This window comes from Engraulis encrasicolus, chromosome 10, assembly GCF_034702125.1.
Source record: "Engraulis encrasicolus isolate BLACKSEA-1 chromosome 10, IST_EnEncr_1.0, whole genome shotgun sequence".
NCBI classification, from domain to species: Eukaryota; Metazoa; Chordata; class Actinopteri; order Clupeiformes; family Engraulidae; genus Engraulis; species Engraulis encrasicolus.
Genome location: NC_085866.1, coordinates 17,658,616 through 17,685,420, shown reverse-complemented (window position 1 = coordinate 17,685,420; position 26,805 = coordinate 17,658,616). Strand labels below are relative to the sequence as shown.

Sequence of the window (26,805 nt, the reverse complement as noted above, 5' to 3'; positions counted from 1 at the left end):
CGCTGGCTAATTTCCCAATGGTCCCCTCTCTCACATATCCTGTCTTCTATTGTCACTATGGTCTCCCTCAGTGACATCATAGATGTGTAAGACATTATGGAATTTTGGCACTTGATAATGTTCTATTATTGTGATATACCTGACCATTCAAGGCAGGTCGGAGGAATCTGAAGCCCATAACATCATGCTTGCTTCGATGAATGACCTTGTTGGCAATGAGGTTTGGTAAGCGATTTCTAATATTCTGCAATCAATCAATCAATCAAAAATATTTTTATAGTACATTATCATACATATACTGTATGTCATTCAATGTGCCAAAGAATAGAGAGAAGAGAAGAAAAAACTATATTGTATTTGTATTGATAGTGTCATTTACTAACTACCAAAAGCAGATGAGAATAAAGCTGTTTTACATTTCTGTTTAAAACTAGATTGCATTCTCACAGAAAATGCTGGAAGCGGGCTTGCCTTTTGGGGCAGAGATGTATATGCCATTTCACACTGTTTAGACCTGACCCTAGGCAGAACCAGTAGAGGACATTCTGAAGACCTAGACATCTATTCATGAATATGCTGTGGCTTATAAACTATCAGAAGGGTTTTAAACTCAATTTTAAATCTCACTGGAAGCCAGTGTAATGACCTAAGTACTGGTGTGATGTGCAATTTTACGTCATTCAGCTTGGATGTTAAGGAAGACATTGTATATCAAATAAATTGCCTTCTTCTTATTCTTATTATCCTAACTGTTCCATGTGTGATCTTAGGCCCCCGTCTGATGCAGACAGGAACAAAAATAATGGACCTCAGGTACTTTCTTTGAGAGAGAAAACAATTGAATACAATTATGTGATGTGTAGCTTGTGATTGTTTTTTTAAATAATTTTTAACCACTGGTGATGTGACTGAATTATTGCCATGGAAACTTAATGATGTGTGCCCAGCAGTATGGCAATAACGAGTCAGCGGAGTCCGCAAAGGAGGAGGGTCAGGGCCGCATGGAGGAGCAGATTAATGATGAGCACCTCCGCCGCATCGAGGCCATGTTCCACGAGGCTGACACGGATGGAGGAGGAGGCCGGTTCATTCTCTCTTCTCTAATGTCACTCCACTATCACATCAATATCACCAAAATACATTAATAATGCTCCTTATTTTCTGCTGAACTCTAGTTTTTCTACCTTTTTTAAATCCTTTTTTTGCGCTTTAGCAGTTTTTTTTTTTAGCTCTGACATTCTTGTAATGTTATGTTTTTATTGATGTAGATTCTTTTATTGGCCCCGATGGGAATTCGTCTTGGACCTTCTCAGAGTTAATATTTCTCTCGCCAGCTCCTTGTCTATTTCCACTCAACTTTGTGCGTTTACTCAAGCATCTGGGTGCATTTTAGATGCATTGCCCAGCTCCCAAACCACCATGCAACCGAACCAATCGGGATCGCAGGATTTTCAGAGATTTCCCAGTGATACTGGGCTCATTTGGGATGTCACAGGAGACGGGTAGTCGGTGCAGTGCGCATGCACACTGTGAAATTACAGTGCATTCTGGTTAAAAAATTATGACCGCATACGAAATGCGCCATCACGAACACAACCATACACTAGTCAAACTTTCAACTTAGTGGTGAATTGAAAAGAAAGTGGAAGGCGACAGTTGTTTCAGACAACAATGACTGCTCGCATGGACTCACTCATCGACATTGATTCTGTAATTTCAACAGATAAAGTAGCAGTAACAGTTAAAGTAGCACCTCTGAATGTCAGACAAGCGGTTTCTCCAATCACGTGCAAGGATTTTTTGAGATATCAACGCCTTCGCAGACCTAAGCGTATGTCATAGTTCGAGATGAATGTTTGTGGAGCAAGGCAGAAACCTCTCATCTGGCGACAGTCAGGTCATCAGAGAGCTGCCACACACAACACACAATGTCAACAAAATGCAACATGCTAACAGCACAGACAAAGTGACAGCATAGTGATCTTAGCCCTTCAAATTGTCATTAAAAGGGCCAATTTCCAATTTGACAATTTACTTTGTTTGCTGTTCCTTCTCTCTCTCTCTCTCTCTCTCTCTCTCTCTCTCTCTCTCTCTCTCTCTCTCGCTCTTGTGGGGTGTCTTGCCCTTGTCCAATGGTATTAGGTCTGGATATGGAGGAATTTCGCGATGCAATGAAAAAGATCATGGGTAACGTTGAAGAAGAGGACCTGGATATTCTCTTCATGAAAGTGGACACAAACTGTGATGGCACTGTGGATTGGGTGGGTGTTCAACGACATACATGGTTTTTGTACAACATTGTTATAGCCTAGGCCTACTTATTCTGTGCATACTGTACGTTAGTGGTGTGAATTTGCACTGCCCTCACGATTCGCTTCGATCACGATTCGGGAGGTAGCGATTCGGTTCAATTCTATGTAATTCGATCCGATCCGACTAAATTCTACAATGCATTGCAATGCATAACATTTCTTCTGAAAGAAAAGCAAATGTTTCATCAGTCATGATGAGGCAATACAAGTAGTCAGATACTGAGCAACAATTTATTGGCTGTTTTCTGTATCAGTCTGGATCAGTCTGTATCAGGCTTGCAATGCTTTGAAGTACTTTTATTTAATTTAACATTCATTGGCTCCCGAAATATCCACGAAAGTAATTGAAACTTAAAAAAATTGCTGCATGGATTCTGGAACTTGCCGCATTGAATTGGATCGTCCATGCCCCGCATTGGATTGCCTTGCCGGATCGATCATTGTTGACACCACAACTGTACGTACATAGTACAGTACATGTATTGTACTTACCAATCAAGGATTTTGGTATTGTTTTATTTGAAGGCAATTTATGTGCTGAGCAAGCCATTATAATATTTTATACAGCATTGTAAAGGTCACTTACAATGAGGTTCTGAGGTATACCACAACACGAGGCATGAGAATTTAAAAACAAGGGATATGCCACTAAGTATTACATTTTACTGTATGTCCTTTAAGATGATTTGTCCCAATACTTTTGCTTACCAAATAAAGGCTGCGTAATACAAATGGTCATAACATGAGGATGAACATTGAATTTGCATTCATAATGTTGCACATGTGCATGCTCCCACCTCCCTCTCTGGCCTGGAACACAGACAACAAAAAGTGTAAAAAAAAATATCTGCTCCCCCATCCATCCAGAATGCCACATTTATTATTGTCCTGTACTAATGTATCCTGTCCACTAAGCGCAAGTTACTCGGACATAACAGTGGGAATATCAGGGGACAGTGCCTCCTTGGTAAAGAAGCACAACCCCCAACATTTGTTTTGAGAAGACACACAGGACTTGGTCCAAAGGATATATTCCTGATTGTTTAGTAGGATTTAATTTATTTTATTTTCATCCATTGATCCCTGGATATATGCCCACAGTTAATATTTACACACTACAGTGCAGTGGCTGAAAAACTGCCAAAAGAAAGAAAAAACATTGATGGAATGATCACTCAGAAACATTGAGACAGCAACATTAACAGTCTCTATGATGGAATAAAATCTAGAGCTGGGACAAACTTAAACCTTTGTAATCCCTTGTTGCACCTTAGGATGAGTATCTGAACTACATGTTGTTGGAGTACAGAGAGAAAGACTCACTGCAGAAACAGAACAGACCTCTCTACTTCCCCAAGCCTCTGAAGGTGGTCCCTGTGTAAGTGGCATCACTTCTTGTTTGGACAGAAACTCATACCATTACTTTCTGTCAAAAACAACGTACAGTACATTCATTCATTAATCCATTGATTCATTTAATCGTTTTGTATTCATTCATTCATTCATTCATTCATTCATTCATTCATTCATTCATTCATTCATTCATCCATTCATTCATCAATCCATTTATTAATCCATTGATTCATTCACAACTCTCAATGCATAGACAGTCTGCAAAGTGGCAAAGCACAGACAAAGCCGACCCACATTGTTACATAGTAGAACATGGACACCTACAGGTGAGCAGTCAAACCTGCCACATGCCATAGTGGGAATGAGATTCGTGGTCATATCTGTGTACAGAGAAGATTGCTGTGGTATCTGTAACACTTAAACTTCCTTGGATAGGAATGGGTCTGCGTCCCCAGCGGTCTGCTTTGTAGCAGTTTGGTGTTCCCATCCTAAGAAGTTTAACTGTCTTTAACATTCAAGAATCAGATATTCATTTGGTCCCAAAGGAATTTTGTCCTGGAGGTTCACAAAAGGTGTCACAGAACACAAAATACAAACCAGGCAGGCGCAACGGTAGAGTAATGGTTAGGGGGTTGGACTGTAATCACAGGGTTGCTGGTTCAATCCCCACCCTTACCCCTCCCTTCCTCCCTCCATGGCTGAAATGCCCTTGAGCTAGGCACCCAACTCCTGCACCTCTCAAGGCACACTAATCATTACCCCGTAAATAACTGTGGAATGGAATGCGATACCAGATCGCATCAATTTGCATCTACTTTATGTTTGAGGTGTATTTGACGTGATTTCTAATTAGTGGGTATTTTTACGTTTCAGTCCTCCCTTCCTCCCTCCATGGCCCAACTCCTGCACTTCTCCAGGCACACTAATCATTACCTCGTAAATAACTAAGTTGCTTTGGACAAAAACGTCAGCTGTACTGGAATGGAATGGAATACCAGATCGCATCATCTTGCATGTACTTTACATTTGAGGTGTAAAGATTTCTGATTTGAAATCAAAGATTTGAGATGTGATTTCTGATTAGTGGGTATTTTTGCATTTCAGTGCTCACTGTGAACCCATAGTTCGGATCCAGTTCCACCCGTATCAGGCCCCGCAGGCGGATAAGAAGGTGGGGGAGAAAGGGGCGGTGCCCAAGACCAGGATGCACGGCCGCTACCTGACCGTCAGCCGTGATGGCATCCTTAACTACTGGAGTGAGAGGTTCAAGCTCACGCGCACAATCAATGTCAGTCCCTTGCGTGTGTGCGTGTGCGTGTGCGTGTGTGACCGTGTGTGTGTGTGTGTGTGTGTGTGTGTGTGTGTGTGTGTGTGTGTGCGTACACTGGACAGACCAAAGAAGATAGAACTTCCTTATTGTATGTTGGTTTCTTTTCCCGTTATCAAACTGCTGATTATATATTTATAACTCATTTAATTCACAAAAAGGTAACCCAAGGCAAAGAGTTTGATTTTAAGTCAGAAAGGCAGGGACCATATTTTGTGCTGTAGTATAGGGAATAGGTGAAAGCACGGCCGGCTTGTGTTTTATCTGTATTTCCCAATTGACGTTGAGTGATCAAATTAGTTTAGTTCTTTCAAAATGCTGCTGCCAAGATACTTTCACATTACCTCCATTCTCAGCTCCCTCCATTGGCTTCTTTTTCAATACAGAATTTAGAAATTCTCACCATCACATACAGATTACATCTTGACCTTCATGACTTACTCTACTCCACTAACTCCATCCCCCTATCCTCAGCATGCTCTCTCAGGTCCAAAAATTAAAACCTCCCGTCTATCCCACGCATATTCCCCAGAACTTGTGGTGCCCGTGAATTTGAGGCTGTTGTCCAAGAATGCATACCTAAAACTCTTTGAGACATGGCCCATTCTAAATGTGGTGATAACAGAAGTTGTAGTGCATCGCTAAAGGCTCTGTGTAATGTCCAGTAGTACCAGAGAGAGTAGAGAGAGAGGTTCCATTGGCCCATTGTTTCCGGGTTCCGTAATTGCAAGGAGGGGGGGGAATCCCCCTTTAGGCAGACCTAAGGACTGTTCTAGTCAATGCTAGGAGTATTATGTCACGCCCCTTTAGGCAGACCAGAACCTGGTCACGCTAGGTGCCCATAGTAACCTATTACATTAGCATATCTCTATACTTAAAGAATCTCTGGTGGTGCTATGGCAGTTAAGTCTTTACAAGGACTATTTCAGCATTCCACTGGTGGAACGGTGTGCATTATGAGGCTATGTGTGCAATGTTGTATGTGCTGAAATTAGGGGTGGTACGGTTCACAAAATTCACGGTTCGGTTCATATCACGGTGTCAAGGTCACGGTTTTCGGTTCTCTACGGTTCTTTTTTTTTAGTTCATGATAAATGGTGCACTGGCTAATAGAATCGGACTTATCACTAAATATCCTACATATGGTTTGTATAGGCTTATAATGTGAAAATGGTGTGATTTTAATTGTGTCATCCTCTGATTTGGTCTTATACGCTAATGTTTTAATCAGAGAGACTGGATAAGATACTCCTAGAATCTGTTCTAGATCTGTCTAGAATATGTTTTACATATTTTTCTGGGCAGTACATGAATTGCGGTTTGCGATGGGTTGTACGATTCGGTTCGGTATGTGTGTGAATTGTACGGTTTCGGTTTTCGGTGCGGTTTGTGGCATCCCTAGCTGAAATGTAATGTGTTGGAGTGATGCTTCTCTTTCTCTTTCTGTTCTCTTTCCGTCCCCCAGCTGGACCACATGAAGCGGACACAGCTGGTTCCTCATTCACAGCCCGTCTGGGTGACTGACATGATCTGCCTCAGCAACCTGAACCTGCTGGCTCTGGCCTCCACTGGACGAGATGTTGGTGTGTGTGTGTATTTGTGTGTTTGTTTGCGTTTGTGCGTGCGTGCGTGCGTGCGTGCGTGTGTTCGTTCGTACACAGTGAAGTTTCCCACCTTACCAGAGTTGTCACGTCAGGTCTTTCTTTCAGAGAGGTTAATTCGTTGACTCGCTCTGTCTCTGTCTCTGTCTCTGTCTCTCTCCCTCTCTCTCTCTCCCTCTCTCTCTCCCTCTGTCTTCCTGACTGACTGACTGACTAACTAACCGTATCTGTGTCCATCTGACTGACTGTATTGGTGTTTATCTTTCTTCTCAGAGTTCTTTGATATCAGCGCTAACAAATGTGACATTGTATTCTCCCTCACGGGCCTCGAGGGCTACGTGGTGGTCATGGACTACTGGTAGGTCATGTGATTGGAACAGTAAGAAAATATAAACAGCATATACATGTATTTAAAATGGTAACATTAACATTTTTAAATGAACAATACATTGTTCTCTGTACATTGCATCTTTCACATCATTTGAAGGTCAATTCTACTGTCGTGCGGATATCTATGCCAAGCAGTGTTGAATAAAGGGAGGTCATCTTTGACGTAGTGTTGCATACAGTAGGCATGTGTAATATAATGACTGCCCTTTAGGACGGATGGGACCAAAGCCATCTTCTCTGTGGGGGATGTGGATGGTGCCATCTTAGTTTTCATCTCCCATGACGTGCTTCACTACGGGCTGTTCAACAGTGGAGCCATCAAGTCTATAAAGCCAGGTAGCTCCACTTCCCATGTGTTATACAGACCGTGTGTGTGTGTGTGTGTGTGTGTGTGTGTGTGTGTGTGTGTGTGTGTGTGTGTGTGTGTGTGTGTGTGTGTGTGTGTGTGTGTGTGTGTGTGTGCGTGTGCGTGTGCGTGCGTGTGCGTGTGTGTACATGTTTTATTAAGAAAGTGCCAGTCAGAAGGAACTGAGATGTGTTCTCCACTCTGTTAGGCGGAAGGACTCGACTTGCCGTGCCAGCTCTGCTGAAGAATACGTCTAAATGCTACCTCTGTTTTAAAGTGGTGAGTGCATATTTATGTAGGGTTTTTTTCTATATGTTAAAGAGAGCTCAAGAGTGAGAGATTTTTTAGAGCTTTGTACTGGGTTTGTTTTCTTTTATCTCCTTTGGTTTACAAGGTGCACTGGATCGCGTTATATAACTTCCAGTACGCTCAGATTTGTCACTTAACTTGTTATGTTTCCCCTTTTTTGTGAACGTTGGTCTTTCTTGGGAACAGGCCCTGCACAATGAGTGGTGCCATCAGATCCGCTTCTTACCAGAGCTGAATGCTGTCGCCACCTGCTGTGCATCCGACAATACTGCCATGGTGCTGACCAGCATTCCCCATTCACCCAAGGCCAAAGTCTAGTATGTCTAATATGTGGCTCCTTTCACAGCATATCTGTATCTCTTGTAGCCTTTTTTACGGTAGCCATGTTCACACATACGCACACACGCACAGAGAGAGAGAGAGAGAGAGAGAGAGAGAGAGAGAGAGAGAGAGAGAGAGAGAGAGAGAGAGAGAGAACATAAACAAAGCACAAAAAAATGCAATTTTGATGCACTGTAGAATACTATAAAGCAGCTTTTTTTGGGCATTCTTTTGCACAACATGATTTAAAAGACCCAAACAGAGAAAGCCAAGGGACAGAGGTGGGGTTGTTGGGCTGTGTTTTATCAAGGGTGAAAAAGTCATCCTCTCATCCTTTCCTGTGGCCTTTGGTATTTGTCACGCGGGGATCAAAGTCATTGATGATCCGTGTTTTTATTCAATATCTTGCAAAAACATAACTCAACATCACCGTTCTCTCTTTTGCTATTGTAATGTTGAATGGGAGAAAGCCTCTGTGCAGGTTTGACAGTGGGGAAGTTTGATTGTTTTCTCTACAGAGGGGGTGCGTCACTAAGGCAAGAGAACAGAGGCCACAGGATTGGATGAGAGGACAAAGTTTGATGTGAACCCCCAAGGTTACATATACAGTATTGTGTGTGTTTTTGCATTTTCTTTAGCAACTCTGCATTTCAGCTGAGAAAGGGGATCCTATGTTTTGATTACTCTGCAGAGTTTAACATCATAGGTGAGTGGAAGCTATGGTAAGCTGCTACCACATTGTGTAGTAGTTGGCTTTGCACTCTAAACTACCTCTGCTTCTGCATATGTGTTATATCCTTTCTTGCTATTTGATGAGGCAGCAGTTGGTTGACGTACAATCCAGTCTGGCAGTCCACGATGGCAGTGTGCTACCAGAGAGCATTCAAAAGTTCAAAGTTCAAAGTTCAAAGTACTTTATTTGCCATTTGTGCATAAACTAGTAGTCCAAGCACATAGGAGCTCTTGTGCAGGCCATCTGAGTCAATAAATAGAATTAAATAGAAAAATAGGAAGACAAAATACATTAAAAAGTGATAAAAATCAAAGAGGTCAAAAGAATAATAAAAAAGGTGGATCAAATGTTCTTTTTTGCCATCAGTCTCACTGTTGCTGGGAAGAAACTGTTGAAAAACCTTGCTTTTCTGGTAGGAATGCTGTCCGCTCTACTGTGTCTCAGTTTGTATGTGCAGTTCTTGTGTTTGAACAGAGAGTTAGCTGGATGGAGTTGGTCTTTAATGAATCTCTCTGCTTTCCTATGGCTGTGCTGTACATATATGGAGTCCATGGAGGGAAGTGCTGTGCCTATAATCCTCTCTGCAGTCTTGATTATTCGTTGCAAAGACTTCCTTTCAGCCTGAGTGATGTTGCCATACCAGACAGTGATGCCTGTTGTGAGGATGCTCTCTACAAGTCCTCTGTAGGCCTGGGTAAGAGGGTGGTAATTCAGTCCAGCCTTCCTAAGCATCCTAATAAAGTACAGCCTTTGCTGGGCTTTTTTCACGATGGATGTGGTGTTCAGACTCCAGCTCAGGTTTGATGTTACTTGCATGCCTAGGAATTTATGACTTTCAGCCCTCACCACCTCTGTCCCTTTAATGTGCAGAGGCTGTAGGGGAGGAGGATGTTTTCTAAAGTCCACTATAATTTCCCTCGTCTTGTCTGGGGTGTAGTGGGCATTATAGGGTGTAGTGGGCATTGTGAATCATAGCTCACTTGCTAGCACAGCTGCGACTCATTCGGGAGTTTGCTGTAAGGATAACCTAGAGGCGTGCCAGGAGGCCCCTGACTGGCCAAATGGGGAGAACATTAAAAAAATGCAGAATTGTACCAAGATGCAGAATTGAAAAATTCATCTGCCGTGCCAAGTAATTTTAAATTGTTAATACTACTCTACACAGTTGACAGACATGCAATGTTTAACTCCTAGCTTGCAATTAATATGCTGACTAAGATGCGGACTTATTCATTAATTGCAGAATATATAACTCAAGTTTCTCCAAGCTTAACTTGCAAAGAATAATAAAAAATTACTTTCAGTTCAACATACAGTCTAGTTCAGAAATCATGAAATTATACAGTAGGGCCTAGCCTAGGTCTGTGAAGATTCTCTTTCACACAGGCAGGGCATGTTACCCACGGAGCTTAGCTGTAAGCAGCTTGACTTCTTTGCACTTTAAAACGTTTGACTCTTCAGCATCTTCCGTTCTACTCAGTTAGCTCTGTTTCTAGTAAGGTGTTATTACTCTCTCACACTTTAAAAATGTAACCTCTTTTTCAAGTTCTGAAGGGAAGGGAAAGGCCAAAATAAGTGTATTAACTCATATACCATTTCCAAAATGTTGCAGAACTGAAGATGCTCCTTGGAATGAGGAATAAGCACAACAAAGTTGTACGAACTCCTAAACCACTAAATTACCTTCTCTTTCAGTGACCGGAGGCTTTGACCGAATTGTTAGGGTTTGGAACCCATATGTCACCAACTGTGCCACCTGCCAAATGAAGGGTCACTCTGCGGCTGTCACTAATATTTTTGTCAATGGCAAAATTAACAAGATCATCAGCATCTCCAAAGACAAGGTAATTCACTTCACCTGAATCTATTCATCTAAGCATTTTTATGACGCCAAGCGACAACAAATGTGGATATAAAATGTTTAGGTCATACACGATGAAAGCCTTGCCAAAAGGCTTGAAAACTTGCTAAAAGTCTTGACTTACTGTTTCGCTAAAAAAATAAGATCAGTTATTACAGTAATTATTTCTTCCTTTGTTGTTGGTGTTGTTGTTGTTGGTGTCTGCGTGTGTGCGTGTTTCTTTTTACTTGATAGAATGTCCGCGTGTGGGACCTGCAGGACTGTGCGTGCCTCCAGAGTATCCACTCCAGGAACATGCCCATGGGCCGCTTCCCAATCTTCAATTCCCATTACAATCCAGACACACACACGCTAGTCATGAGCACCTTCCTGGTGAGAGGAATTAAGTCAATATATTCTGAATATGCTCCAAAAAGATCATAATCTTTATCAGTGAAAATATTTTACCATTCACACTACAGTATTTGGTAGAATAAGTCCAACATTGAGTAGAATTATCTTACGGCACTGACAAAATGTTCTGATTTGAACATGATGCTTGGCTCTTGGCATATACGTATATGTGGTTCCGCAAAGCAAGACGGGGAATGTCTGTAGGTCGAATGTCCTGTCTTTCTACAGTGTTTGTCAAGTTTTGGGATCTTCTTGACGTAGCGCAGCTGTCTGAATTGCTGCACCACAACTCCAACGACGACTCACTGCATTGCATTCCTTTTGGAAATGAATTGAATACGTTCACATTCACGCAGTCGCCGGAAACAATGGCCTGTATGGCCTCGTTTACATGGGACATTTAATTCAGAATTAACTCATTTCAATTCTGAATGAATAGTAATTCTGCTTTGAATACATCATGTAAACACTCCACAGTTAGGAATTAAATGAAAGTGCAACGTAAACTCGACAGAACTATTTAATTCTGAATTACATCATGTAAACTTGGCCCATGTCCTGTTTCTGCATGTCCTGTTTCTGAACATCCTGTATCTGAATGCCCTGCTCCGCCCTATTTGGGGAGCTTCAACGAGTTGGAAACAGGCCAATAAGGATCACCGGGCTGGATTTCCATATGTGGCATACCTAGTTAAAGAGATTAAAACTTACGGTCCAAGTCAAACTAGTACCTCCTGTCCTTTTCTTCCACTTGTGGCCTCTTGCTTTGGTGTGTCTATTCCATGCACCCCCCCCCCCCCCCCCCCGCATCCCCCGCCTATGTGGAGAAAACAATGAAGTTGCCTCCTTTTACTGTTTGCATTCTTAATTCAGGACTTTATTGAATAAGAGTTCTATGTTTCATGCAGTCACCTGCTAATGCTTGCATTTCTTCCACAGAGCTGTATTCCCTAATGTTCAGGAGTTTTGACTGGGGAAAAGTTTACTGGACAATGTTTACTTAGCCTGACCTTACCATCTGTAAACCTCCAGTCAATTTACACTAATGTCTTTTTGGGGTCTTCTGGGAGGAAATTAGTCTCGTTGACAGCATATTGTACAGTAGCTGTTTTGGTGTACAATGTGATATTTTTCCAACACAGATTGGTGTTCTCCATGGAGTGGTAGATGACGTGGACTCCATTGACAAAATGAAGACGTCCCATGAGCACTCCCTGTGTACTGCTCTCTACAACTCCAACTTCAAACAGGTCAGAATGTCCAAAACACTGATCACCATCCGATAATTTGAGCAATAATTTAGTTCAAATATGTTATTCACAGAAACATGCATTTTTTTCAAAACATTGTGTACTCTACAGTAAGGGCATCAATACAGTACATTGAATTACATGTGTGGTTGACCTTTGATCATTTCATCTGTCTGCTTTTAAGGTGGTAAGCGGGTGTCATAATGGTGTCATCAGTGTTTGGGATATCATGACAGGCGAAAAGGTCATGCAGTTCCAGACATCCCCAGAGAGGGCGGTGGAAGTGACCGCCATGTCCTTCGATGGGCCTATGAGGCGCCTCATCACCGGCTCCAAGGATGGAACTATTCGCTTGTGGAACTTCAACAATGGAGCCCTGCTACTGACGCTGCCCCTACGTTACGAAAATGAGGTAACATCACATCCTGCTGGTTGCCTAGTCAACATCAGACGATCTCATTTCATTTACCGTTTGCATTGTCTTTATGTTTCATGCCAGGTGACGGGAATCCTATACATAAACCAAAGGATCTATATATCGGGATGGAGCAAAAGAGTAATGTGGTATTTGTGAGTAGATATATTTCTCTAAGTACTTTCACTTACACTTTGTATGTTTATTTTTGTGAATAAAAAGTAAACAGATCCATGAAACACCAGACTACTCTCAAGACCGTTAACATAATCTACTCATTTTTGCAATGGTTCATTTCCAAACATCTCCGAAATTTTAGTGCAAATCCAATCAACATATCAGGCATGAAATACAACAACAAGAACCACAGACAAAACCACAGACACAGTGAACATACGCTCTCACCTACGTTCAGCATGTATCTCTTTTCCGTATTGTATGTAAGCAACTGGACTTACTTGTATTTTGTTCCTTCTCCAATACAAGAGCAGTTTTCTCTAGACAGGTGTGACCTCGGGAACTAACATTCACACCTTGACATTTGACTCTTGTCAAGTGCTGAAAGGGCCGGTCTAAATACTGGTGTTCCCACTTACATCAGCCAGAAACTGAGGAAAATCCATTGGAGTAGAAATGAAGCTTTCAACCACTAAGTAGTCCAGTTGCTTACAACTAAACCCCTTGGATAACATGAATGAAGGAGACCTGAATGAATGAGGATGAGGATCCTGACTGCTATAGCATTCCTCATCTTCAGCCTTTTATAGAGAGTTCCTTGTGCACAATCCCGGGTGCTGAACAAAAAGATTACACATTTTTTGAAAAAAGGTTCGCACACTCCTTTGGATTTTTTTCTTCTTTAAATTATTTTTTCTTCTTTTTATTCATTCATTCAATGGCAATGACGTTTCGACCTCTCTGACTTCCTCGGATACCATGAATGAATGAATAAAAAGAAGAAAAAATAATTAAAAAAAATAATCATTTAAAGAAGAAGAAAATCCAAAGGAGTGTGCGAACCTTTTTTCAAAAAATCATCTTCAGCCTTTCACATTTGAGAAAGAATACTCTTTTGTCCTTTACTTTACGTCTTCGGCAGAGATATCAAAGAGGACATGGAGATGGAGTATCGCGTGTGGAACCAGTACCATGCTGAAGACATCTACTCCATGCACGCTCATGGGGGCAAGATGCTGGTCACCGCCTCATACAGTGGTGACATCATTGTGTGGAACATAGACTCTGGACGGGCCTTCTGTCGCTTCAATGCCTCTGAGAGCCCGCGGCCACTCATGCCAAACAGGGTGAGGTAACACAACCAGGGCAACCATTGGCACCTGCCGGGAGCGTACCTTTGTTCCCCGGGTCCTATGTTCCCCGGTCTTTGTATGAGAAAGGGTTTTCAAATTGGGCCCTTCCCAAAACTATCCCTAAACCTAACCTGTCGTAATGCAATGTTTCTGAGTTTTCAATTCGTGCCCTGACCAAAACTGTCCCTAAACCTAACCTAAGAGGTGCAACAACAACCTCCACTTTGCCATGTGGCAGCAGTCTACTTTGAAGCAGTGGGGAACATAGAACCCTTTTTTGAAAAAAGGGTCCTATGTTCCCTGGTAGAGGGGAACATAGGACCTGGGGAACATAGGGATGACCCCCACCTGCCAACTAGCCAAATGCTGGTAAAACCTGCCTGTGGCTAGTAGTAGATGTGCTTTCCCCAGCTACTAGTGAGGCAGGTAGACGATTCGTGGTTATGAGACATCACAATAGTCTATATTCTGTTGTTTGCCCCTTGTGCATCAGCTGTTTGTATTTAAGCTCAAAGGGAAAAGTATCTTCACTTATTATGTGTCCGATTTACATTTAGAAATGAAATAATGTGTTTATGTCACTAATCCTCTTGGTTTACCATGGTAAGGAAAATAATTGTGGAAAAAAACTGTGGCTAGTAGAAAGCCTGAGTGGCTAATGACTTGGTAAAACCACTAGCCACTGTGGCCGCTGAGCAAAAAACGCTAATGTGAAGCTCTGATGTCCAAGTTTTGATTACAACAGCTCTGTATTGCATTGATATGCTATTGTTGCTACACATACAGTACTGTATATGGGGACATCTCAATGTTCCCACAGCCCATTGGTCCCACAGTCCATTGGTCCCACAGCTTATTCCTGCTGCTCCGTGTTACCGCATTTTCAAGTCAAGTCAAGTCAAGTCAAGTTTTATTGTCAATTTCTTTACATGCACTGGTCATACAAAGAATTAGAAATTGCGTTTCTTGCTCTCCATTTTATAGAAATTATTCAAATATAGGCCCTATGTTCCACAACTCTTTGTTCCCACATTTCCAAGTAAACTAAGACAACATTCCATTTCTCCCCGCCATGGAACATAGGACTTAAATTTGAATAAATTCTTAGAAATGTGGGAACTCAACTTCAACTGTCACTGTAAACTTCAACCTCCACAGGTTATTGACCTCAGCCATAACTTTGAGGCTTGTGAGTCTCGCATGACTCTGGGCAGCATGCAGTCTGATGAGGAGGATGATGATGAGGAGGAGGAAGACACGGGTGACACTGAGGGCCACAGTGAACTCCAGCGTCACTCCCCTTTCCATCAGGCAGGTCAGAGAAGCAGCAGCCAGACCGAGGTGACACAGGTCAGTAGCAATAGGACCAAGGGTGGGTCACTGCACGGGCCTACTGGGCCCCTTTTACCACGTGTGTCTTCTCATTTTCCCAGGGGGATATACCCCCGAACCCCCGGCAATATCGGGTTTCTAACATCTGAAATCTGAAAACTGAAACCCTGAATCTTTTTGCAAACTAGTAACACCCAGAGTAACACCCAGAGGCCCATGGAGTCATAATCCATCTTCGAATAGGATCCAGACCCTCACAGGGGCTTTGCTTTTAAATAGATGTAAAACGATGCTCATGAAAAAGTTGATGCGTCACGCATGATGTGAAAGCAGTTGAGCTACTGTACGGTATATTGCCAACTGTTGCATTAACTTGAATAGGGCCATTTTAATCCCCTCTGTTCAGCAATAATAACCATGCAACAAAAATGGATATAAAATATGATGGAAAAGGTCTCACCAATTTGAAATGGTTCCTGAAATCTTCACTTACTTATGCTAATCTGTCAGTGTGCTGTTAGAAGTTGAAACTCACATGTAGGTGTATAACCGTCCAGTATGTGATAGATGATATTTTGTTTGTCTCAAGTCTTCATTGGAGAACAACAGGTCCAGTAAATCACTCAAAACCAAATCAAAGGACAAGAAGACTAAGCCAGGAACCATTAATGCTGAGGATTTGGAGAGGCCAAGGCTTGCTGTGGAGAAGGTGTCAATCTTAATCTTCATACCACACACACACACACACACACACACACACACACACACACACACACACACACACATTTTATGTACTTTATTTGATTCCATATTACAAGTTAATATCGATAGGAACCAAATGTGATGAATAATCCAACAACTATTTGACCAACAAACATCTTGCTCTTCCAGATGAACATGCTCCCTATCACAGCTGATATTGAGCAGTATTTAGCTACCTGTCTGGCCCTTCTTTTACTTAGTCCACTGATGTTAGGTCCACTGACCGCCAGCCTGTGCACATGGCATAGACTGCCAAAGACAAGAACAATTAGGACACATTTATAGCCACAGCTTTCAATGGCAGATGTTAGAGGATGGTATTTCAGGGTTTTTTTTTTACAGTACAGTAGAATTCCTCCATGAACAGGTCAAAGGCCAAAAGTGTCCTCTTGTGATATGCAAATGATGTCACACACACACACACACACACACACACACACACACACACACACACACACACACACACACACACACACACACACACACACACACACACACACACACACAGAGTATCGGTACATGCTGTGCATATACATATCTCCCAATATAGCCATTCCTTAATTCAGGGCTCCTGTTTATAGTCCTGTTATTAATGCCTCATCTCCCCAGGCTCTTTTCTTGGGTACGCGAGAGAGGAGTCCTGACACGGCCATCCTCCTGACCAGCGCAGCAGACGGCCACATCTACGCCTGGTCCATCCACCACCAGGGAGGGCTCCTGGGCAAGTTTCGAGCGGTGCATGGCGAGGGCACCTCCATCAGCTCCATGTCCACCGACCTGGAGGACCAGATGCTGCTCACCGGCGACACCCAGGGATACATCATGGTAAGCAGAGCACATCTGGACACCTTTAAAAAAATGTTTTGGGTTGTTTTGACTTTATTAACCTTTAAGAGTGTACCGTCACACCGGTGTGACAGGAATGTTCGGACAATGAAAGTTCTATAGAATTCTGGGCGTCATTCAATACAATTTGGAATTTTAGAATCTTGCATTGTTATAGAACACATTCTTTTTATAGAATGTTCAAAAACCCACACTCTTAAAGGTTGAAGATAGGACAGTACAAGAGGTGGACAGGAAGCGAATGGGGAGCGAGATGGGGAGGATTCGGCAAAGGACCTGGGCAGGCCTCAAACCCATCTATGCTCAAACCTAGGGCTGAAAGATTTTAAGAAAAAAATAAAATTGCGATTTCTCTGACAGATATTGCGATTTCGATTTCCACTACGATTTTTCCCTTTCTTTAAATTAGGTTCCAGTGCATGGGGCTCTGTTTGTTCACGCGCAGCATGGAGCTTTCTGATTGGTAGCTCATACAGAGCCGGTCTATCAGAGCTATCTTGTGTTTTCTACACCACAAAGCAGGGGCAATAGGCAAAGCATGCAATTATTGACTAAACAAAACATGGATCAGTTTAGGAGCACGATTTTTCTGGCTTTGACGATCCCAAAATCGGGTTGTCTGAGATTGCGATTTTCGAGTTTTTCGATTCGATCTTTCAGCCCTACTCAAACCCGTGTCGCCGGTGTAGCAGGAAAGTGCCCCACCATTGGAGCAGCGGTAGGGCCTGGACACCCTCTTACCTGGAGGGAGCATAGGCGTCATTTTTACACAGGGATTGGCTACTACAGAGGCCAGACCTCAACCTCATTGAGAATCTTTGAGATGTGCAGGAAAAGACTTTGCACAGCGTTCAAACTCTACCATCATCAATACAATATATCTTGGTGAAAAGCTGAAAACGTAATACAATTTAAACATTATTTCTGACTTGGGGAATTGTGTCAAGGGAGTGACACATCGTCAATGTGGTTCAACGCACATTTGAGAACACATTTTGTTCATTTGCGTAAAAAGATCACATGCCAGAAAAATATATTACACAGAGAAATCTCTGATTAATGCAGGTGCTACGGTACAGGACAAGCTTAGTAACTGTACTCTAAATGCAGATAATTTGACATTTTTTAAAGCATGGTCGGATGTGTTTGTGTCATGTCATGTTACAAAACCCTATAAAATGAACGACTATTGTAACAAGTTTTCTTTTTTTTTAAAAGCCCCACCCAGACAACATCAAGATCACAAACTTTGATAGGTCTCCATCAGAAGACCTAATAAGACCTATTATACATATCCTACCTACCACATTAATATTACATACCCTGTTAAACATGTGACTGCACCATATGGAAATGTCAACTTAAAAACAGTCAGCTTGCTAGTTAAGGTACAGTATATCACGAAAGTGAATACACCCCTCACAGTTTTTGCAGATTTGTGAGTATATCTTTTCATAGGAACGCATTACAGAAATGTCACTTTGACACGGTGATTAGTGACCTTTTAACAACTTATTTAACCGGTTAAATTTCTTGTTCACTCAGAAAAAAACAAAATACAGCCATTAATGTTTGAACATGTACTCACAAAAGTGAGTACACCCCAGATGAAAATCCGGTAGAAAAGGGGCTGTGTTTGCTCGAATCGTCTTGAAATGAAACGAAAGAAAAGAAAAAGAAAAGGGATGAAAAGGGAGGTCATCAGTGTGCGTTTCAACCTTTTTTTGCATTGAACTTTTACATTTTGACTCTGCATCTGGCTTAAATAGATTGGTGTGAGATTTGAATGCAATCCTATGGAGAATATCATGATCTGCTTCAGTAGTAACAGTGCATGTTGACATGCATGTTTCTTTTAGGTGTATTTCAGATTACCAATGTTGACAGCAGCCATGCATCCCCAAACCATGTCAGTCCCACTACCATGCTTGGCTTTTGATAGGATACACTTTTTTTGTAAAACTCACTTGTTTACCACCACACATGCTTGACACCATCTAAAGCAAATTTGTTTATCTTGGTCTCTTCAGATCACACAACATGGTTCCAGTGATCCATATCCTTGGTCTGTTCATCTCTCTTGAGACCAAGATAGACAAATTTGCTTTAGATGGTGTCAAGCATGTGAGGTGGTAAACAAGTGAGTTTTACAAAAAAAAAAGTGTATCCTCTCAATAGCCAAGCATGGTAGTGGGACTGACATGGTTTGGGGATGCATGAATGTTGTCAACATTGGCAATCTGAAATACACCTAAAAGAAACATGAATGTCAACATGTACTGTTAGTACTGAAGCAGATCATGATATTCTCCATAGGATTACATTCAAATCAAACACCAATCTATTTAAGCCAGATGCAGACTCGAAATGTAAAAGTTCAATGCAAAGAAAGGTTGAAACGCACACTGACGACCTCCCTTTTCATCCCTTTTCATTTTGATTCATTTCGAGACGATTCGAGCCAACACAGCCCCTTCTCTACCGGATTTTCATCTGGGGTGTACTCACTTTTGTGAGTACATGTTAAAAACATGAATGGCTGTATTTTGTTTTTTTCTGAGTGAAAAGGAAATTTAAGTGGTTAAATAAGTTGTTAAAAGGTCACTAATCATTGTGTCAAAGTGAAATTTCTGTAGTGCTTTCCTATGAAAAGATATACTCAAAAATCTGCAAAAACTGTGAGGGTGTATTCACTTTTGTGATATACTGTACCAACAATTGTGGTACCGATATAACCTATCTTGTTGCTACTTCACAACAACAGCAAGTTTGAAAGCGAACCTCACATACGTACGCAAAATTAAACGTTAATATTGCTTAGCAGAAGAAACTGGCACTAAAATCAAGAAAGTAAGATGGAAAATACTCGTTACACCAATTGATACAGGCACAGTTACAAGTTTGTGTCGATTGGTGTAACCGACATTTTTCATAAATATATTGCTGTTTTACAGGAAATTTCATGGTGCCTAAAGACTATATACCGGTACTCCTGACTACTGCTGACAACTTTTTTTTTCCAATTTTAGAATGATTCGCCAAAAGTTAGGTAGACATGCCAGAGGGGGTTCAGAATCTGTCTCTTTCTATACAACAATATCACATGTGATAAATTCCATTCTGAAATAATCCATTCTGAATCTGTTTTAAAGTGATGGAATGATGATGAGTAACAAGCACACTTAAACCTTGTGTAGTTGAAAGTAAATACTTAATATTACACTTGTTATTGCCATCGTACATTTGACATTTTTAGGGGCAACGAGAGTTGGTTAAAAATGGTTAAAAAGCTTTTTGACGTTGCATGAAACACAAAAATACAAAATATAAGTTACATTTTATCAAACTTGATGGAATTCGTGTATTTTAATGTAACTTTACTAATACAGAAATTCAATTCATGCTGTATGTCTACTGTGCATTTTTCCATGGTCCCTTTGGCAGTCAATGTTTTCTCTGTCCTCTGCAGCTATGGGACATTGCAGAGTACTGCTACTGCATGCAGGGGGGTCAGGAGGCCCCGGCACAGCCAAAGAGAGGCCTCATCCTACCCAGCCTCATCCCCAAATACTGCAGGCTGGAGGGCCCACGCAGGATACAGGCACAGACTACACAAGAGGCAAGGATCGGAGATGGAGATCAGGGCAGCTTGACAGACAGAGAGACGGGCAGACAGACAGGCAGGCAGACAGACAGATAAACAGACAGACAGACAGACAGACAGGCAGGCAGACAGACAGACAGACAGACAGACAGACAGACAGGCAGACAGCTAGACAGACAGACAGGCAGGCAGACAGATAGACAGACAGACAGACAGACAGACAGGCGCAGAAAGAGAGTTTATTTCACTCTTTTGTCAGATGCAAAATACAAAATGCATTGTCAAACGCATTTTCAGCGTATAAGTATTTACAGTAGGATAAGTATTTAGGATAAGTATTTCAGTATCAACGTAATCATCAATGACGTTTATATCTATATGTCAACGGTAACAATATAATGCATCCCTGTGTGCTATTATGATTATCATCCTCATATGGAATGATTTGCTAATTGGTGATGCTGATGTCTGCATGTTCCTGTTAGCAGGTGATTGACGGCTGGACTGTGTCCCTGCTCCCTCCTCCTCTGCTAAGCTCCTGGCGCTGCCATGTGAAGAGCGTCGTCAGCGTGGAGTATGTGGAACGCTTCCATCTCATTGTTACAGCGGGATTAGATTGTAATGTGCGTGTGTGGACCATCGCTGGAGGCTACGTGGGTGTGTGTTCTAGGAATAATAATTCAAGGAATGTTAATCACTGCTGATTTTGTGACCATGACTGAACAGTTCATGATCGGACATACTTGGGAGGTGTACGTAGGTTTTTGCGAAGTTATGAACGATATAAGTCTTCAAACTCTAATACAGGGTCCCCGCGGTGCATTAAAAAGTATTAAAAAGCATTAAATTTAGAACATGTGATTTAAGGCCGTGAAAAGCATTACATTTAGCTATTTTTTGAGGTGTGGCATTAAATATGAAAAGGCCTGGCATTAAATTTCACCCAGACACAATTTAGTAATTAAAATAGCCTGGACAGTCTTCCGTAAAAACATTGTTTCATAACTATAAGGCGGCAACAAGGTTTCGAGACTGTCAGTCATGCCTGGGGTAAACAATACACTCGATAGTGAAAGGCCCGCCTGCCTGGGTAGCAGACCCTATCGTTCGGATCCCCCTACTGGATGATGGCGATGGCTGACTAAAAGTAGGCTAAATCCCATCCACCACAGTGCGTGTGACTGACCGCAGTACAGTTGAAAGTGAAACTTGTTAAATTCCATCAACTAATATGCAGCGTGGAAGCTATATCTGTGGTACCAGTTTACTCGTCGAAAGCGTAAGTCTTAAAATGACTGCTTTGTTTTCAAACTTTGTATCTCGTCATCTAGCCTGCTTGTGCTCTATAATGCTCCTTCTCCTAATGTTAGCCATGCCCTCTCGTTTAGGTTTGTGTTTGCTAACGCATAGGCCTATAATTTCATGAATGCATGATGAATGCATTCATACAATATGCTACTTCAAAGTGTCCTCGAGCTTCGTGGCGTATTATTTGATGCTGTCAGATGCTTATGCAATCCGAAGTGAGCACGGGTGTTGTGAAGTTGCAAGAGGTGGAAATGCGTGTAAAATGTAGCATAAATCGGGCGAGTAACGGAGTGTTTTCTACGAGGCTAAATGTTGCAATGTGGGTATGCGAGGATCGTCCAAATCGGTAACCGCGTGGTGTTCGCATCGCTATTCCAGTCGCCGCGTGTACGCGGTTAGGGAAATGTTTGTGAAATTCATATTAAGTTCCACTGCTGCTGTTCCTTTGCTCCCACTCTGAAGAACGACTTGCTAAACTGAAAGTAGAACGCGTACTAATAGCTACTGTCTCTGATGTAGCTGGGGGGAACAAACAGGAGGAGCAGTCCAGAGCTGAGCAGTCGGTCCTTTTTAACCCTTTTGACGCCACAGGTGTTATCTCTCCTAGACTAAGGTGCACTGCACTCTACTATTTATCACTATTTATCCATTATAAAAGATGAATTGTTGGTATATTTTTATTTTTTATATTTAAGGTATTTCATGAAATGTCATCAAACTTTTCAAATATACACAATTTTGTAATTGTTTCAGTTTTGGATGACTTTTGGTTAATGATGTTTTAAACTAATGGGTAGTGTGTGTGTGCGCGCCAGCTCACTCTTTTTTGTTGTCAGCTCTATGGTTAAATTAAGCACAAAAATGACTAGGGTAATAGAGTTTGGGCCCACCTATGCAGCAGCCAGATCAACTGAAAGAATATTTTAGCACATGGAGTTACACAGATGCTGGCTACTTGATTTGAAATTATAATAAATTATCTAAGGAAGGGGCCGATTTCATGAAAACTCCCGCAACATACAGAAACCTCTGGATCTGCATCTGTTGCAGAAAGTGACTAGAGAGCAGGCAATGCGAATAAAATAACAGTTATCAGTGTGAATGTATGTATTACATTACATTATAGCAATGTAATAACAATAGCAATATTATACCATGTAACTAACACACACACGCACACCCGTGTAGTGGTATTAATTTTAATGTTGGAGGTATTAAAAATGGTATTAAAAAGCATTAAATTGGGTGATGAAAAATGTGCAGATACCCTGTAATAATTCTGTAGGCCTCTGTTAATATCACACTGTTAAGTTATATTATTATACTGTAAATTGCTTTGGATTCAGAGAGAGTGGGGTAAATAATGCCAGAGGCTGTGATAGTTATGATTCCATCTAATACATGGACGACACATATTTCAGGATGTCGTGCATCTCTGGAAACATTGCTTGGATGTGAGATACAGTGTTTAAGAAATATATTTATATCTCACATCAAAAGTCAATTTATTAAGTCTATAGTTATCTGAAAAAATGGGGTACTTTGGCACAACTTGCCGCACATGTGGGGTAAGTTGAGCAATTGACCAGAATGCTTTGGGGTAAATTGTGTCACTGATTAGTGATGCAAAAACGTTTGGTGTCAGAAACGGTAATACTTTTTCACACTTACAAAATTTCTCACATATTGTTTATTTTAAGGTTTTTTTTTTAAATGGCAAGATGTTTCTTAACCAAGCCCTATTGCTTCATGAACTCTTTTGAACTCTTGTTTTCCTGTTCAGCCATTTTATCTTCTTTTTCTTCCTGTGCCCTCTCGTGTGTCCTATTCTTAGGTGTGTCAGTAATTACTTGTAGTAATTTTACTTTCTTTCTTTTTGAATTGACCTTTCTTGCTGGTGCTTTCGTAAATGGATACATGGCTATACTGGAGATACGTAACCCAAATGGAGGACCAAAGATTTTGTCACTTGATGAATGCTCTGGATTTGCTTCTGCTGAAGTGGGTGGCTCTCCTGGGTCTGGATCAGCTTCAAGACTTTTGGCATGAGTTGGCTCCTCCTGCAATGGTCCTGTCTGGTCAGCAACAGAACTGGTCGAAAACTCTTCGGGGTTTGGCCTGTCTGTTTTTGCCCTGCCAAAGAAATGAAATGTAGTCTACATAGAGTGGGGTAGATTCAGTGGGATGACCATGGCACATTGGGGGCAATGTCAGTAAAATGCCATATGGCACAAATTACCCCTACCACACCATTTGGAAAAAAATGCATTTCTCTTCAGTTTTGAGCCAACATCATGCAAATTGTATAGACTCATAATATTGTTTACTTAAGCACTAACTTGACATGTTTAAAAATTATCTATAACTGTTCAGACAAAACAATATAAAAAGCATGATCATGAAAAGTACTCAAAAGGTAGGCCTACACAAGTAACATTTACTTGTTACAGGTTACCTACTGTAGATACAGAGGGTGGCACAACTTACCCTATACTTACCTCACTCTCCCTTTAATGTACAGTTGACAATGTAAGCAATCAGATTGAATTGTGTAACTAACGTTGAAGCTTCACTTTTAAAAATGTAACACTTTTCAGGTACATTTGGGCAGGCACAATGGCGTGTGGGTAACCCAATGGCATTCCCCTGGGACCTGCCCATAGATCTACGCCGGATAGGCTCTTCCCAAACGCTGAAGGTGCTCAATCGGGGTAGCCGACCACACTGGCAGTAAGTCTCCATGGACATACAATACAGTACATGAAAATGACACACTAATAGTTGTACACTTGCCAACAAGGTATGAACTTGCCATTTGAGGAATGAATGCAAGGAATGATTTCCAGTTTTCATGTAACTTTGCTAATCCTGAACACACATGTCCTCTAGACCAGTGGTTCTCAACCTTTTTTGAGCAAACGCCCCCTTGTCATCATCACAAGCCTCCCAACGCCCCCTTGACCTCATCATAAGCCTGACAACACCCCCCTTAGTATTAAAAATTCAAAAGACTAAAACCCCCCAATGGCAACTAAGCACCGCCCCTATCAGCTGTATCCTTCTGAACGCCCCCCTAGAGCTCCCCAACGCCCCCTGGGGGGCTGTACCACCCCCGTTGAGAAACACTGCTCTAGACAGATGTGAATGTTTTTTCTTTGTTAAATTTGCTCTGTAAATGCTAAAAAATATTTATAATCGTTGCCCATCTCAATCCCTAATGTAGCTGTACCAGGCGTATTTTGCACGCCCTAAGTTTGCAAAGGAAGCAAGCGTCTTCAAGTGCTGCTGATAACCTGGAACTGGTGACCACAGACCCGCGCATTGCCAAATACACTGATGAGCAGATTGAACAGACCTGGAAGAAGTGGGCTGTGAAGGGAAAGCAGGTACAGTAGGTTCACGCCATTCAACTGGGAAACATGCATCTGAAGCATTAAGTCTGGCGGCCTGCAGATGTAAGCCTAATGAACAGTCCAATCAAACATTACACCCAGCCACAGCAACAGCTACAGTATGTAACGCATCGAATCAGGATGCATTTCAAATGTCCAAAGTTGTGAAGTTGTCTTGGTGCTGTTCAGAGGTATACAGCCACTTTGTGAAAATCCATCACCAATTCTCATCACAGTTGTTTCTGCTGATAGTAGTTAAATCCATTATTTGTCATGCTTCTCATCCATGTAGATTCCAAAAAATCTAATTAGATAACACAGCAAATGCTCTATCAAAAATGGGGGTGGCACATGTGTTACTGACCAGTTTGGCTTGAGTAAGTTTAGTGTAATATTGACTGAAGTATTGGGCATTCAATGTGGCAAAGGGGCAAAATGTAGTTTTTTCCCCCCTGTTTGTTTGTTTTGTCTTACGCTCTTTAAATGTGGGACTTTTGAAGGAGAGCATCATTTTGGGACAAACGTACAAGCCCAAAGTGAGGCATCATCTACCCACCTACCCTCCAGACCTCCAGTCTTCCTTCAGCAGCCGTGAACAGGTACAGTATTCCATAGTCTGAACCTTTCGCCTGAGATGTTCTGGACTCTATGATGTCTAAGCTTGTTAAGATGTGCAAATCATGAAGTTGTCAACAAGACTAATGATGAAAGTGATATCCTTATACTTGTACTGACACCTACATGTACTCTCATTACCTCTTTACACTTCACTGCACTAAAAAAACAAGGGTTGTGTCGAAAGATGAAACTGTTGACATCATTGTAAAGTGGTTGCTTAAATTTCATGCTGAAATTCATGTTCATGAATGGTATTTCCAGGCTTGAACGATGAAATGGATTATGCCACTTTTTTTTTTTCGTTTTTAGTTTTGCATGGTTTTTTTCCTCTTGTCCTGACATTTAAATCAGAGAATTTTCTCTCATTCTTGACTCTACATGTACAATACCTTGGACTAAAGAGCACACAAACCTTAGAGGTTCAGATATTCAAGAAGTTCAAGGCAAAAGGAAGGAATTATTACATTTTGGTGGTGACCATGAATTCTTAAAAACATTCTTCACAATTGCGAGATAGGGCAAGTTTTGGCATTTCTGTTTCTTACTCTACAAAAATAAGGCAGAAGCACTTGAAATGGAAAAAAAATGGATGTAACCCCATGGCCTTGGCGGAGGTTTGCACTCTCTGGGTGCTTCTAGTTTGAAATGGGTTGATTTCCTCAACCTTCTTGGAGAACATCTGTTAAATGTTTTTGTGATGTATGGCAACAGCACTTCATTGATTTTTTTTGTCTTTTATTTATTTTCCTCTGTAGCTGAGGGTTTACAAGGCCATCCCTTGCTTCAACCTTCTGCCCATCATCCAGCCTCCAGTACCTGACCTGTTGAAGGAACCACTGCAGAAAACACAGGAGGGGGCTGAGGGCAGCAAGCACATCAAGCAGAAGAGGATGTCCAGGCGCGCCCCTATGCGTTTCCTTCAGACCTCCAAGGCTGTGTGCAAGAAGAATGTGATAACAAAGTTGTTTTGCAAAGCTGCTGGTCAGCCAAATTAAACAAATCTATCCGGCCTTTCTACAATA

The 26,805-nt window shown here is 41.6% G+C and overlaps 1 protein-coding gene across 3 annotated transcripts; it reads left to right on the top strand.

Annotated features, from left to right (window-relative positions):
- The first annotated feature begins 144 nt into the window (after positions 1–144).
- On the top strand, positions 145–26,805 carry LOC134456731 (WD repeat-containing protein on Y chromosome-like). Of its 3 annotated transcripts, none has more exons than XM_063208246.1 (27): positions 145–225; positions 771–813; positions 951–1,080; positions 2,143–2,261; positions 3,587–3,690; positions 4,770–4,953; positions 6,458–6,575; positions 6,867–6,951; positions 7,195–7,319; positions 7,538–7,608; positions 7,825–7,955; positions 8,598–8,665; positions 10,388–10,536; positions 10,788–10,925; positions 12,089–12,196; positions 12,381–12,608; positions 12,696–12,766; positions 13,711–13,915; positions 15,080–15,271; positions 15,843–15,962; positions 16,625–16,840; positions 20,331–20,480; positions 20,954–21,122; positions 24,371–24,503; positions 24,997–25,159; positions 25,666–25,764; positions 26,539–26,805. In XM_063208246.1, exons 1-27 carry the CDS (start codon positions 185–187, stop codon positions 26,776–26,778), a joined length of 3,600 nt encoding a protein of 1,199 aa, XP_063064316.1. In that variant the 5' UTR covers positions 145–184; the 3' UTR covers positions 26,779–26,805. The 3 variants fall into 3 exon arrangements, with proteins under 3 accessions (XP_063064316.1, XP_063064315.1, XP_063064317.1); XM_063208245.1 differs by having other exon boundaries at positions 20,951–21,122; XM_063208247.1 differs by lacking the exons at positions 24,997–25,159; positions 25,666–25,764; positions 26,539–26,805 and having other exon boundaries at positions 20,951–21,039; positions 24,371–24,497.